Genomic DNA, 14,036 nt, shown 5'->3' with positions numbered 1-14,036 from the left:
GCCCGTAGGTGCCAGCGCACACGAGCTCGGGCTTGAATCAAGCCTCTCCGAAATCATCTCTAATTGGAATTTGATTTGCACCCCCCCCCCCCCCCTCGTGCGAGAGAGCCTCTATGCTATACAATTCTACAAGCTCTAAAAAAGCTCTTGTATAAAAGGGGGGTGAAATCCTCTTTCCAAATCAATGTGGGACAAAGCTCACCTTTACCTTACATTTTCCAACTCAATGGGTCTACTTTGAGAATCAATATCTCATTCACCCATTATCCGTTTTGAGCGTACAATATATCAATCTCTTCGTCTCACTACGAAGAATCCGAATCCACTTTGACCCGATCCAAATCGGAAGTGGACCCCACTGATAATTGTACCACAAAATAGCCACTTAACATGTCATTTTAATGCTATTTTTCCAACAATCCCCCACATGAATGAAAATTGATTTTCAGGGTATTTTGAAATCGGAAACAACTGTGTTTAACGGTCGATCCCTGCATAGGATAGGTAGGGATTACTATACCCTTTGAACCTTCCCTTGTGAAGACATGTTTACTCTACTGGCTGTACGGTAGAACGCGATGTCTTTGAACCGACTGCCGTTTGTGTAGACGATGACATATCTCACACAGGAACCTCCCAACCATGCTCTGTTCTCATGAGTGTGCCCATTTTGGTCGTGGGTCACCGTCCTAGTTCTGCAAGAGTTTGTGAAAAATTGTGCACATCAATTCTCCTTTGAAGCGACCCACTTCTCTCTCACATAGGTGATTCTTTTCCGAGTATCCCGCATACTCACACATATCAACCGACATTCGAATCATTAAAGCATCAACATGCTAACCTTGCGCGGGAGTCACTGTTTCTAACGAGGAGTGGTAGGGAGTCCGAGACCCCCACAGTGACACGCTCCGTTCCATAATTTAGTTGTCCCATTGAACCTAGGTGCCAGCTAGGTTGGGTATCCACTATAGAACTTTTAGTCCAAGGGCTTTAGACCCATTCCTCGTTCCAATTTCTCCACAACCATTTGCTTACCCTCGGGTTAGCTAGTTAGCGGCCGCTACGTTATCATTTGACATCACGTAGTCAATAGAGATAACCCCCGTTGTGAGAAATTGTTTAATGGTATTATATCTACGACTTATAAGTCTAGACTTACCATTCCACATTTAACTCTGTACTTTAACCAATTTTGGCTTGACTATCGCAGTGCACACAAATTGGAGGTACGAGTTCACCACTAGGAATATTCTCGAAATAATGGCATAGTCATTCGGCCTACTCGCTCGCGACACGAGTGTAAGGCTCTCAGCTTTGATCCCGTCGGATCTTAGCTATCACAAATTCATTTCGAGAATTTCCGTCCAACCGACTGCACTGGCCTACGTAAAGACGTAGCCTTTAATGGACTTAGCGTCCTTTGATATCCGTGCTATACTTTCCAAGTACGGCTAGATATCCCACGTAGTGCAGTCCAAAGTCACGAGCATACCTTAAGTATCTCACAACTCTCACTATTGCCTTCTAGTGCGCAACACTAGGGTTACTCGTATGTCTGCCGAGTTCGTTAACCACAAAGGCAATATTCGGCCTAGTAAAACCCATTAGATACAATTAAACTACCAATAATCTGAATGTACTTTCCACGAGAAGTACAATCTCTGTGATTATTAGCTAGTTGTACGTTAGTATCTAACGTGTCCAAGCCACTTGATTATCATCCTTTACAAGGATTCAATCAAACTTAATGAGATTGGCTTACCACGATACCATACGGTCTCTTCACGATTTTAATCTCGAAGATTAAATCTGCCAAACTCACACCTGTCATGTCAAATCTCAATTTTAACATGTTTCTGGTAGAATTGATCATTTGATCGTTACTACTCACGATGAGTTTATCGTGTACAAACAAACAGTGATATTACCGTCTATCGTACGCAATACGTAGACCCACTAGTCACTTTTATTTATACTAAACTCGTTGGTCATCATTGCATGATCAAAACCTCACATGCCAAACACTACGGCAATTGTTCCGAATCATACCATGACCTTACCAATTACACACTTTCTTTTCACATCGTGGAACCACAGACCCTCAGGTCGTTCCATGTCTACTAAGAAAGCGACACATCCATTTCGATGAACTTCCAAAACTCGCTAAACGACTTTGGCAAATATCATTCTAATGGATTCCATTCTCATCACAAGAGAATATATATCGAAGTAACTGTGGCATTCGCGTTGCATGTAATCTACAATTACAAGCCCGGCCATTTTACTTCGATATAGCCAACCGGTTTTATCTTCCGACTAGTGATCCATTTAGGATCCCGAGGTTTTACAACCTGGAGGAAGAACAACTAGTTCCAAGTATGATTCTCTAAGATAGAATCTACTTCACTCTCGATAGCCTCTTTCGGGTTGGTCCACCTGTAGAGGTAATGTTTCTACATTCGTTCGAGGCTCGTTTTCTAACAACCATGTCAGAAAATCCAATTTCTTTTCTAGTAAACAAGTTAGATTGTGCGCATCACACTTTAACATGTACGTTAGAAAATATAGACCAAAGGATTTTTCAATCCTAGCTCTTTTGCTACGTCTAGCTTTGAGCTCAGGTTCTCTTTCACACCTTTCAACCATAGCTACGCCGAAAGTTCCTTTCAACGTGCTAGGTCCTTTATTGATCCTTCACAAAAATACATCTTCCAAGAACGATGAATTTCTTGAATCAATCTTTCGTGTTCTTATGTACATCCAAACTCTTGGACTCGTGTACTAAGAACCAATACACACCTTTGGCAAGACACCCCCACATTTCGGGTATTAGAAGGAAACTTCCTACGTACTCACAATTCATAAGAATTCCATGTAGGTAACCTTATTTAAAAGGTATTTACTTGTCCAAAGTATTGTCTCACCCTCATACTTTGAGGTAGACCCGAACTTATCAACGTCTTGATATTTTATGTTCGGCAACAACGCTCGATTGAGGTGAATACCGTGTCGTACGCTCGAGTACGATACCAATGCTTGCGCCGAAATCACCAATAGGTGTTTCTTTTTCACCACATCGATTGTTCATAACCGCATTAATCCACGATTAATTTGGTTTTTTTTTTTTCTCTTTTTATTCTTTAAAGAATAAACATGTGTTACACGCTAACACATCTCGTAGGTGCTAACAGATTAGCCCTCACGAATCCATTCGGTTTTGACCGAAAGGCCACAAACCCGAATCAGTGCTTCCGAAGTTAAAGCACGAATCAGTGCATAGTAGTGAAGCACGAAACATGCTACACAAAACACGAATCATTGTTGCCAAACTAACGCACCGATTCCAAAGCAATCCCTATTGCTTTAAATTATAAACTCATAGCAACCTTCGGTTGCTTAATTTATAATTTCAGTGCTACTTAGCACTAGGATTTTCAATTAATTCCACAATTAACCAAACTTCCTTTCGTGCTAATCACATAATACTTTTTGCAATGCTAAATTTAATTAGCCACATACGAAAGGTTTAAGCCAAGTAAATTAGCATTAGAACCAATCATAATCTAGCACCTTTATTGCTTTTACCAAAGCACCAAATGCTTAAGTTTCCAACACATAAAGGTGCAGCCACCAAGTGGCCGAAAGTGCCTAATTAAGCACTCTACCTAGTGCTTAATAGCACTATTGCAGTGTTCTAATTTGCACTTCAAAGTGCCAAATTAAATTGCACTTTCCATTAGTGCTACAAAAGCACTATTCACCAAAATACAATTTGTCTCAAATTAAATATACTAGTATAATTTGGAATTTTTGATCAAGTTAATTATAACACAATTAACGAGAACAAATCAACCAAATTTTCCAACTAGTTGAATCAAACTCATATAATCGTTCTTAGAATATTATATAAAATATTCAACACTTGAGCTGTGACGCTCACGATTATATAGTTATCCCAATTTTTGACAAATTGATCCTTGAAATCCGTATCGTTCTACATGAACTAGAACCGAAGTTCGTTACGGGATTTCAACATGTAACACGCTTGTTACATTTCGTTCCGGCCGTTAAGCCGTTTTAGCATTTTCCACATAATGCTCCGTGATGCACCACGCACCCATATTGAATTATTTCATACATTTGACATTATTCTAATAAATAATTCGTATGTACCAAAATTCAACTCAATGGAACAATTATATTTTTATTCAAATAAAATATTACAAGGATACTACAGTATTTATTAAAAATAAATAAATAGGAAAAACTACATTGGAAATAAATTCCTTATTCCTATCTCGTAGTAGTCCTTCAACCCGTGTGCCTTGTTCCATTTTCCAACCGTCCACTCCACGAAGGGTGGTCCATAGCGCACATCGGGGGTACCTCGGTTGTGACCTCACTCGTCCAACCATCCACATGTTTTAAACATAGCGAAATTGTCCTCAACCTTTTCACCAGGATGACGGTCGCTTCATAGTGGCTTTTTTCCTTCTTCTCGTAATCTTCTTGAAAGCTAAGCTTCCGCTTAAGTTTCCTTTGACTACGGTTGAAGTCATTGGTCACACTACAATAGTCCTCAGACCATATAGTGATCACAGCATCATAGGATCCTTCGTGGCTTTTAGCCGATCCACTAGACAACACAATAAGTACCAATTGTGTGCCATTAGCCACAGGTCTACCGGATCATGAATCAAAGTTCTCCGGAGCACCATCGTGTGTCTTTGCAACTCCCATGGAAATATCATTTCCAACGTTGCTGCCGTCAACCGGCATCACGGAATGTGCAACATCGTTGCCGTTCCTACCATTTGAATGTGCACCTCCGGGAACATTCACGGATCCAACACTTTTGGAATCCATCGACTTGTTCATTATCAAAATAAATAAGGTTTTAAGATTGTTGGTGATAATGAACCACAACCGATTTAATATCCGTAAAATAATATTTATATATATACACACGAAATATATATAAAATTTTATTGGATATATATCCGAAATATATATATATATACACACAAATATATATAAAACGGACCAAACGGTTATATATACATGTATATCTACGAAAAAAATATACCAATATATATCAACCAAAAAGAAAATATAATCCTTAGATTATAATTCCAAAACAACAAGAAAGAACGGATTTTTGCTTAGAGCATAATCCAAAACAAGAGAGAAGAAGAAAGAAGGTACGAGTTAGGCAAAGTGCCTGTCTTTCCTTAAAACCTTATTTGCCACCTCCCAAAAGTGCTAGGAGCGTTGTGGCCTAGGTTTCCCAGGATAAAACGTACAACGATTCGACGTTTGAGCACCCAAACGAACGAACCCGGCGAACTAGAGCACGGGCAAAACACAGTAGCAAGAAAGAAGAAGTAGGAGCAAAGGTTTTGAGAAGGAAAATTGCTTATCTTTGTGTGTTGTGTACTCTCGTGTTCTTCCCACACTTGTTGTAAATCACTTGCTCCTACTACCTCTTCTTATATAGGAATTGGAGTACTAAATAGCATTTAGTAGGCATTCATGGCACGTTGGTAACATCTGAAACAGCTGGTCATTAGTGCAGGTTTAATTCAAAATTCAAAATGAATTAATACAGAGATTAATTCCTGTAACGGATGAATTAAATCTCCCCTGTCCAGAAACAGCTCTGGTAGACCGAAGTGCTGTTCAGCCGCAGCGCACGAGAGCAACTCTCGTGCTGCATGCTCTCGGCCAGGCCGTAGCGCACGAGAGCAACTCTCGTGTTGCTTGGTCTCGGCCAGCGCACACGAGAGCACCTCTCGTGCTGCTTGTTCTCTGTTCGACCAGCGCACGAGAGAGCAACTCTCGTGTTGCTCTCTGTTCGGCCTAATGCTCTCAGGCCAGGTCGAACCCAGGCTTTCAAGTGGCTTAGAGTTTGGAAAACTGATACCGAAAGTTGGCCAGGTCGAACCCAGGCTTTCAAGTGGCTTAGAGTTTGGAAAATTGATACCGAAAGTTGGCATAACTTAGCCCCCAGCCAATTTCCGGACGACATTCGTGCCCGTAGGTGCCGGCGCACACGAGCGCGAGAGAGCCTCTATGCTATACAATTCTACAAGCTCTAAAAAAAAAAGCTCTTGTATAAAAGGGGGGTGAAATCCTCTTTCCAAATCAATGTGGGACAAAGCTCACTTTTTCCTTACATTTTCCAACTCAATGGGTCTACTTTGAGAATCAATATCTCATTCACCCATTATCCGTTTTGAGCGTACAATATATCAATCTCTTCGCCTCACTACGAAGAATCCGAATCCACTTTGACCCGATCCAAATCGGAAGTGGACCCCACTGATAATTGTACCACAAAATAGCCACTTAACATGTCATTTTATGCCATTTTAATGCTATTTTTCCAACAAAGAATAGCCTTAGAGTTCTACTACATGTACTACCAAATTCTACTTCCCCACTTTTACTCAATGATCTGGCAAATAATCATAAGATATTTTCATCATGTAGGTCCTAGAAAAAAGTGTCTACATCAAGAATTTGCGAGAAAGAGTAAAAGTTGGGAGTAAGAAATTGAAGTTCATGTTGTCTCAAGATTATCTATTTTTTTTTTTTAAATTCCTGAAGACCACGGAATTGAAATATTAGGGGAGGACATGAGATTATTCTATGAAAATGAGAGAATTGCAATTCTCTCTAACAAAATGAAGAAATTTGTTTGTCTTCATAATTAAGTGTAAATTAGCTAGAAATGTAATTGTAATTCCTTCCAACCAAATGTCTAGTAAATATTTGGTTTAGTTAATGAGTCTTAATCGAAGTAATTATAATTCAAATTTTCATAATATTAAATTAAATACTAATATATAAATTTATATATTTAGAGATTATGTTAAAAGTATTATTAAAATTAAATTTAAAAATATTTAGGATGTGTTTGGTTCACATAAGGGAATCAGAATCGGAATAGAAATAAAATACTTGGTAATGGTAATTGATTTTGGTGAAAGTATTTTGCATGTTTGGTAGTAGGGTGGAATTAGAATATTTACTAATATTGATGTTTGGTTTTTTATGACCCTATAATGGAAATAAATATTTTAAAAATATAAAAATTAAAAAATTAAAGCAATTGGTCTTAATATAATGACATCCAAAGCACCCATATAAACAAAATAAATCAAAACAAAAATCTAAAAGTACTAAACCAAACTTGAAAATCATATTTCCAATAAGATGAAATGATAACGGTTTTTAATTAGGGAATGAGGTTTTTAATTGGAGGGTAATCAAATCCGTTATATTTTAAAAAGTTGTCAACCAAACACTAACTATGATTTTGATTCTAATTCTTAGTGTATAAACTCATGAACCAAACACACTTTTAATTTGATCAATAAATAATAAATAATAAATATGTCAAGTAAAATTGAATAATAGATAGTAAAATTAGAAGTATTAAAGAAAAATGTGTGAAAAAATTTCAGCCAATAAGCTTTTTCCTAATTCTATAAGATGACATATAAATTAAGATTAAGAGCACACATTGTTTGTTTGGTTATAAATCAACGAGAAAACAATTCATACGTCACCCCCATTGACCATTCCGCGAAAATTTGGCCCTTTCTTCGTTGAGACCGCCGAGAATTCCAGAGAGAGAGAGAGAGAGAGAGAGAGAGAGAATGGCGACAGCGATGAGGCAATTCCAACCGTCCGCCACCGGAACAGCCACCTTAACTATTACCATAGACGAAGCATCCTCCCAACCTGAGGCCGCATCGTCCTCGTCCTCGTCGTCCTCTCTTCAGCGGCCGCGGAACGAAACCCTAGTTCTGACCTTGAAGCCAAAGAAGAAGAAGAAGGTGACCTGGAAGGAAGGTACGGTCGACAACGAGTTCCTCAATAGGAAAAGCTCTAAGAAATGCTGCGTTTTTCACAAGGACAAGCCTTTCGACGAAGATTATAGTGATGACGAGGATGAAAACAAAGGCCATTCGAATGATCATCAGCGCGATCACGATCATCATGGAGATTGCGGTAACTGCAGAGATCATTGATTGATGGAGATCGTAAGTGTAACAAATTTATGATATAGCCAAAAATGGAAGAGTTTTTATTTTTTTTTGTTTTTATTTGTATTTTTTTGCACGATATAAGATTCGAATTTCAGAGGATTTGGAATATGTTTGTGTAGAGATTTGGAGCATGGTCCGACGGTAATCGGATGGAATGGAGATGATGAATTTATGTTATGGCAATTTTTAATTGTGTTCTGGATTCAGATACTCCGAATTTAATTTAGTCTCTTTTGTTTGTGAATTATGATTATCTTAAAATCTGAATAGCAGTTTATAGCAGTTTGTATGGATGGTTTGGTTAGACCCAAATTGCATTTTGAACCTTAATTACTTGTCTGTGTGTTTACTTGAAAAAATGAATTAAAAATTTGTCTATGATGCACAGATTCTTCATAGTTAAATCAGGTAGAATTCTAGTTTTATCTTTGTGTTTTTGAGGAGGGTTGCTCTGAGGTTTTTTTTTTTTTTGGGTATATTGAAGGGAGCCTAAAAAGTCTCTTTTTAGATAATGGTTTGATTATCAACATTCAGGGCAGATGATTTTTACAGTCACTTCTCTGCTTATAAGTGTGTTGGCAGTTTTGAAAAGGCTCAAGATTCATACATTTATCTGAGAACTCTTATCTGTCTTTCCTTCCTGGATTGTGTTTAGTGATATTCGTTAGAGTGGTTTTTTGTTGATGATATTAGTAGGTTGTGGGTCTTCTTGGTTTGGGAAATATTACTGATTGTTTTCTACTTGATAATATAAATAAAAGGTAATCGCATTTTGTATTTTATGTACTATTCTGTGGATCAGTATGGTAGGCAATATAAGAGTTGCTTAAGTGTGTTGCATACTTGCATTTGTGGGTACCGAAGGCTATACCATGTTATGTTACACATCTCTTCTACTTTGGTTTGGTAGATCCATTTTTGCTTGCTAGTTGTTGTAGTAGTGTGCATATATATGGACAATTAGTTGGTATTTTCCTTGGAATCTACGAAATATAACTAGAAACTAGTGAATGAGATTGAAGTCTACTTTAGTTTCAATATATATATATATAATATATATTTCATTCATTCGATTAGGCATTTTGAAACACATTGCATGTCTAGAAGGTCAAGTTTAGCATGTCTGTTATTCAAGTGATTGACTGGCCATTCTTATTCTTATCAGCCTAAGCAAGCTTTGCTTCACAGCCTTACTATTGCCCCTTTGCCCATCTTATAATGAACCTATAAACATTTTGTATATGACAGAATGGTTATTTATGGCTTTCAAATTAGATACACAATATAACCATGGCTTATAATTTCTGCCTTTTTTTTGTTGGCTGCTCTTTTTGCTGTTCAGAAGAGATAAGGAGACTGGAGACACCTATTAGATTAGAGAGTGAACTTCAGTGCTGAAATACTTAAATACCGATGCTTTTTTTCTATTATAATAACAATAATTTCTAATGCAATACATACATAAAAATTTCATTTCTCACATCACCCAAAAAAGACTGGAGAATTGGTTTCCAGCATAGAAAGAGAAGAGTGAGAAGCAATGAGTTTCAAGTATTGTACCACTGAATTCAGCTATGTTTTCCATAGTACTGAGAAATGTTTTGTTTCCAATTTTCACCACACTTTGAGATAAAAGAGAACTTTAGTTGTCAAAGTTATCAAGGCGTCCGGTCGATTAGGCGATTGGAGACATGTATTGCACTGTTGAATCAATCACTCGTTTAGACTATTTATTTTGTTTAAATTGTTGCATATTTTAGTACGTATTGTTTTATATATGGGAATATAGTCACTTAGTCGATTAGGCGATTTGGAGACATCTCTCCTAAAATATCAGTCTTGACAACAATGTGTAATGCATCCATGTATTAAACTATTAAACAATGGCCAAATTGTCAAGGCACTAATGCATCCATCTATTAAAATATTAAGTAAAGCTTAAAGCATGAAGGTACAAACACCAATATAATATAAATTCAGAAACAAAATGAAATCATTCTCAAATCTCAATGGTGCAATAAGCATAAGTAGTAGTGGCCACATAACATTGCATTAACCATAGTTATGATCATCAGTACCATAAATATCCATACAGAGCCTCCCTGCCTATCTTTCAATTGGAGAAATATAAGTTGAAAGCTAATATAACAGCGGCAAAATTAAACTAGGGTTCTAAGCATTCTAGACTAGTTGCAAATTATTATTTACAGCGTAACAAGATTCAGAAATAACAACAGCATACTTGTAATAAAGTGCAGACAGATAGACACAGCTGGATGTATCACTTTCTCCTATTGACGATTAGGAGTACTGCCAGAGACGATGGAGTTCACATGAGGAATATAGAACGTGAAGTCTTCACCGTTATCTACTTCTTCCTCAAACTCCATATCATCTTGCTCGACCTCCCAATTCATCGTTTCAGTGTCAAGATTGACCTCCTTCATCTCATCACTTTCCAGATTGTAAACATATAACAAGTTTTTCCTGTGTCTATTGAACACCATCTCACAGCCCGAAGTGCAAAACGGGATCAATCCAGTAATATCATAGTTCCTGTTTATACTATAACGCTTTATCCAATTGTCACCTACACCGTCCCTCCTCAAAATCCATACCTGAATCAAGTGCATGGTTGCATGAGTAACAAAACTCAATAACCCTCCAACCTCAACCAAGCGATCATTCTTGGTGCTGCTGATTGGCAGAGGAATAGAAAGGAATTTCTCATCATCATATCCCAGTGACACAATATGATTGCACCCGAATCTTTCAGGAAGCCAATACATTGCTCCAATAGCTGAAACGGGTGTATGAAAAATGATTGATCCAATAGCTGAAGATGGTCCATCCACCGCATGCCATGACCTTGTAGACAGGTTTAGTATCTCACACCTAATGTGATTGAATTTATCGCGGAATAAGTGTACCACTTTATACCCACCCATCAACTGCCTACGCATGAACCCATACGAATCTGGATGGAAACCAATTGTTCCAAGGGGAAGTTGTATATGCTTCCTAGTACTGGGATTTATAACCGCTAAGCCTCCATTCTTTTTCATTTTGGTCAATACTAATCCATTACAAGATGCTAAAATTCTATCTATGTTTTTCAAATTTGGCACACAGACTTTGCTGCTCTTGCCACTACGCAATTCCCAGAATTGGAAAAAGAACTTCCTACTCTCTGCATGTGGTCGTCGTGCAAAAGGCAAGGATGTGTTATCCTCAGTAACAGACTTTAGAGTTAGGAGGACTGTCTCAGACTGGCGAAGATGAGCTTCAATGAAATTTGCACTCGAAATCATGTTGAACATTGTCTTGCAAGCAAAGCTTACCCTGCAAAGTGACTCAGCCGGAAGTAGAAGAAATATATGGAAGAGCAGGTCAAAAGGAATCCATGTTTTGTGAGTTGATGCTTCCATCTCTAACCCACCATCCATCTCCTCTTCCTTTTCATCCAAAAATGCACTCTGTTTTATCGTTTTATATGGCCTTTTTTCCATTCGCAAAAGCTTAGCGCTCTTTCTCCTGCTGTTAACGTGAGAAAGTTACTCAAAGAAAGTAAAAGGAGGGGAGAAACCATTAACCAGAGAGCATGAATGGCATGTGTACTATTACAAAATGATGAAGATCACAACAAGATGATTACAGGAGTAAAACGACACACGATATATGTAAATAAAATCTACATGTACCAAGTCTACTTAGTTCTTCAAAATGAAATTCAGACTATTACAAGAAAAACGATGCCTCATGATATGCCAAACTTACATCACATTGGGATGGATAAGAAGTGAACATAGTCAGTAGAATGAGATAGCCAAGAGCCCAATTGCAAATAATACATACACCTCATTCTATATCATTCCTTCAATAGATTTCAAGTTGTCATCTCCACATAGGAAATAAATGCACCAAAAACACAACTATTTCTCCTTGTTTACCCCTTAAAATCCTAAAGTAAATGTATGCTGTTTTGCTAAACACTGAAAAATGAAAGAGCATGTTTCATAAACTTAAACAAAAACAACCAAGAGAAAGGTGAAATTCCAGACAAATTCAAGGAACCCTTGGTACTTTTGCCCAATTTTCACAGGGTTACAGAATCACCATAATCCTTTCCCAATTTTGAATACACAAACATGATCACAGATTAAAGCATGCCATGTCCCTATGATCATGCAATCTTGACAGAATTTCCCAAGAAACTGCCATCAATCACGGCGGAAATTCAAGGAACGCTCAAACAAAGATCAAGATTCATCAAAAAAACGAAATACCTGAAGACAATTCCGTCTTCTCTGAGGCGATTGCCGGAGAACAGTGATTCGGCGTAGCAGAGGGTTTATTGGTTTGTCTACACTCTACATTGAGAGTAGCGGAAATCACAGAGATCAACTGGACTTGAGCTTGACTTGGAAAAAGGAATTTGCGCTTTGTTTATTGTCACACTGGCCTTTTCTCATAGGCTGCTGCTTTATTTTGCTTTTGACCCAATTGCAATTTGGCATTTTCAGTGAGCTGAGCATTCTTTACTATTTTAGGAGGAATATAACATTGCTAAGGAACTCATCATTGTTTCCTTTTGGGTGAAATGGTTTTATCTCAACCTTATAATATTACTATCTTCATCATCATAGCCACAAATTATTTTATGGTGCCTATCATGGTGTGGCCAATAAAATAAGATAATGTTCAAATTTGTGTAATAAATCTTATATCAATTTGGAGTTATTAATTTATAGTATGAATGAGCAATTAATAAATACAAAACATGATAACAAACAATATACCGTAGGTGATTTCTTTTTTTTTTTTTGCTCTAAACAATAAAAAAAATTTATTATCATCAAAAGCTTCATAAATTCAAAGAATTACAATGCACCCATTTGTTAGAACTCTCCGATCTTAGTTGTATTCTATCTCTTTATTAATATCTTTTGTATATATTTTTGCACTGAGTTTCAGTTTTTCAATAATATAGAAATAGTGTTCTCATATGGTATCAGTTAGATTTTTCATGGTGTAGGACAATTATATTATTCTTGAGCTGACTGTTTCCAATGTCACGTTGTCGCCGATGGTGCCTACAAAATAACTCAAATATTGAAGGCTCAATCCAATAAAAACAACCCATCCCAAATTCAAAAAACCTTAATACTACAATATGGCAAATTATGATGTGAGCACGTGCCCACCATGCACATGGTGTGCACGAATCTATATTCATAATTTCTATACTGTAGATTCATAATTTCTATACTGTAGATCTATAATTTCTAGAATCTCGGTGAGCTAAACTTTATACTTTAGATTCCAATTGTTGAACCATGTTTTCACAAATCAGTGCAGTATAGAAATTATGGATCTACTGTATTTAAATTATGGATTCTACGGTTTTAGAAATTATGAATCTAAAGTATAAATTTTAGCTCACCGAGAGTCTAAAAATTATGGATCTACCGTATAAAAATTATGGATTTGCAGTATAGAAATTATGGATATAGAATCGTGCGTACCATGCAAGGTGGGCACGCGCCCACAACATAACGATTGCTACAATATCCTTTGCAATTAGATATGTCAGAACGGGCCGAATCCAACAGGTTGAGTTGAGTCTAGTTTTTAGATGGGCAGATCATAAAATCTTCGACACAGCCCAATTTGGAACAACCCGCTTAGCTTGTAAGAGTACCTGAGCTATATGGGTTGGCCCAGTAACCTGCAGACCGACTATCATAACCCGCCACCCCCACCCTCGCCCAAGTTTATTTAAATATTAGTATTTTGTACCTGCGATGTGCGAAAATTTATGTCCAATATTAAAACATTGATAAATATAAATAATTAAAAATTATAGTTCAAGTTATATATACACAAATAATATATGTATTATATACACACACATGATTTATCATTCATAGAAATTTAATTAAAATATAATCAATAATTAAATTAATCATATAATGATTT

General features: G+C 37.0%; 2 protein-coding genes across 2 annotated transcripts; one reads left to right on the top strand and one right to left on the bottom strand.

Annotated features, from left to right (window-relative positions):
- The first annotated feature begins 7,564 nt into the window (after positions 1 to 7,564).
- LOC109154342 (type 1 phosphatases regulator ypi1) lies at positions 7,565 to 8,358 on the top strand. Its single transcript, XM_019302156.1, has one exon. The coding sequence runs from the start codon at positions 7,665 to 7,667 to the stop codon at positions 8,037 to 8,039; it is 375 nt and encodes a 124-aa protein (XP_019157701.1). The 5' UTR covers positions 7,565 to 7,664; the 3' UTR covers positions 8,040 to 8,358.
- Positions 8,359 to 10,023: 1,665 nt separating this feature from the next.
- LOC109154577 (putative F-box protein At3g10430) lies at positions 10,024 to 12,406 on the bottom strand. Its single transcript, XM_019302358.1, has 2 exons — positions 12,344 to 12,406; positions 10,024 to 11,594 (listed from the first exon to the last, which is right to left on the bottom strand). The coding sequence occupies exon 2, from the start codon at positions 11,564 to 11,566 to the stop codon at positions 10,349 to 10,351; it is 1,218 nt and encodes a 405-aa protein (XP_019157903.1). The 5' UTR covers positions 11,567 to 11,594; positions 12,344 to 12,406; the 3' UTR covers positions 10,024 to 10,348.
- Positions 12,407 to 14,036: the final 1,630 nt, after the last annotated feature.

Source organism: Ipomoea nil, unplaced genomic scaffold, assembly GCF_001879475.1.
Source record: "Ipomoea nil cultivar Tokyo-kokei standard unplaced genomic scaffold, Asagao_1.1 scaffold2647, whole genome shotgun sequence".
Taxonomy (NCBI): domain Eukaryota; kingdom Viridiplantae; phylum Streptophyta; class Magnoliopsida; order Solanales; family Convolvulaceae; genus Ipomoea; species Ipomoea nil.
The sequence above is the reverse complement of the archived record's forward strand: the minus strand, read 5'-3'. Positions and strand labels throughout refer to the sequence as shown.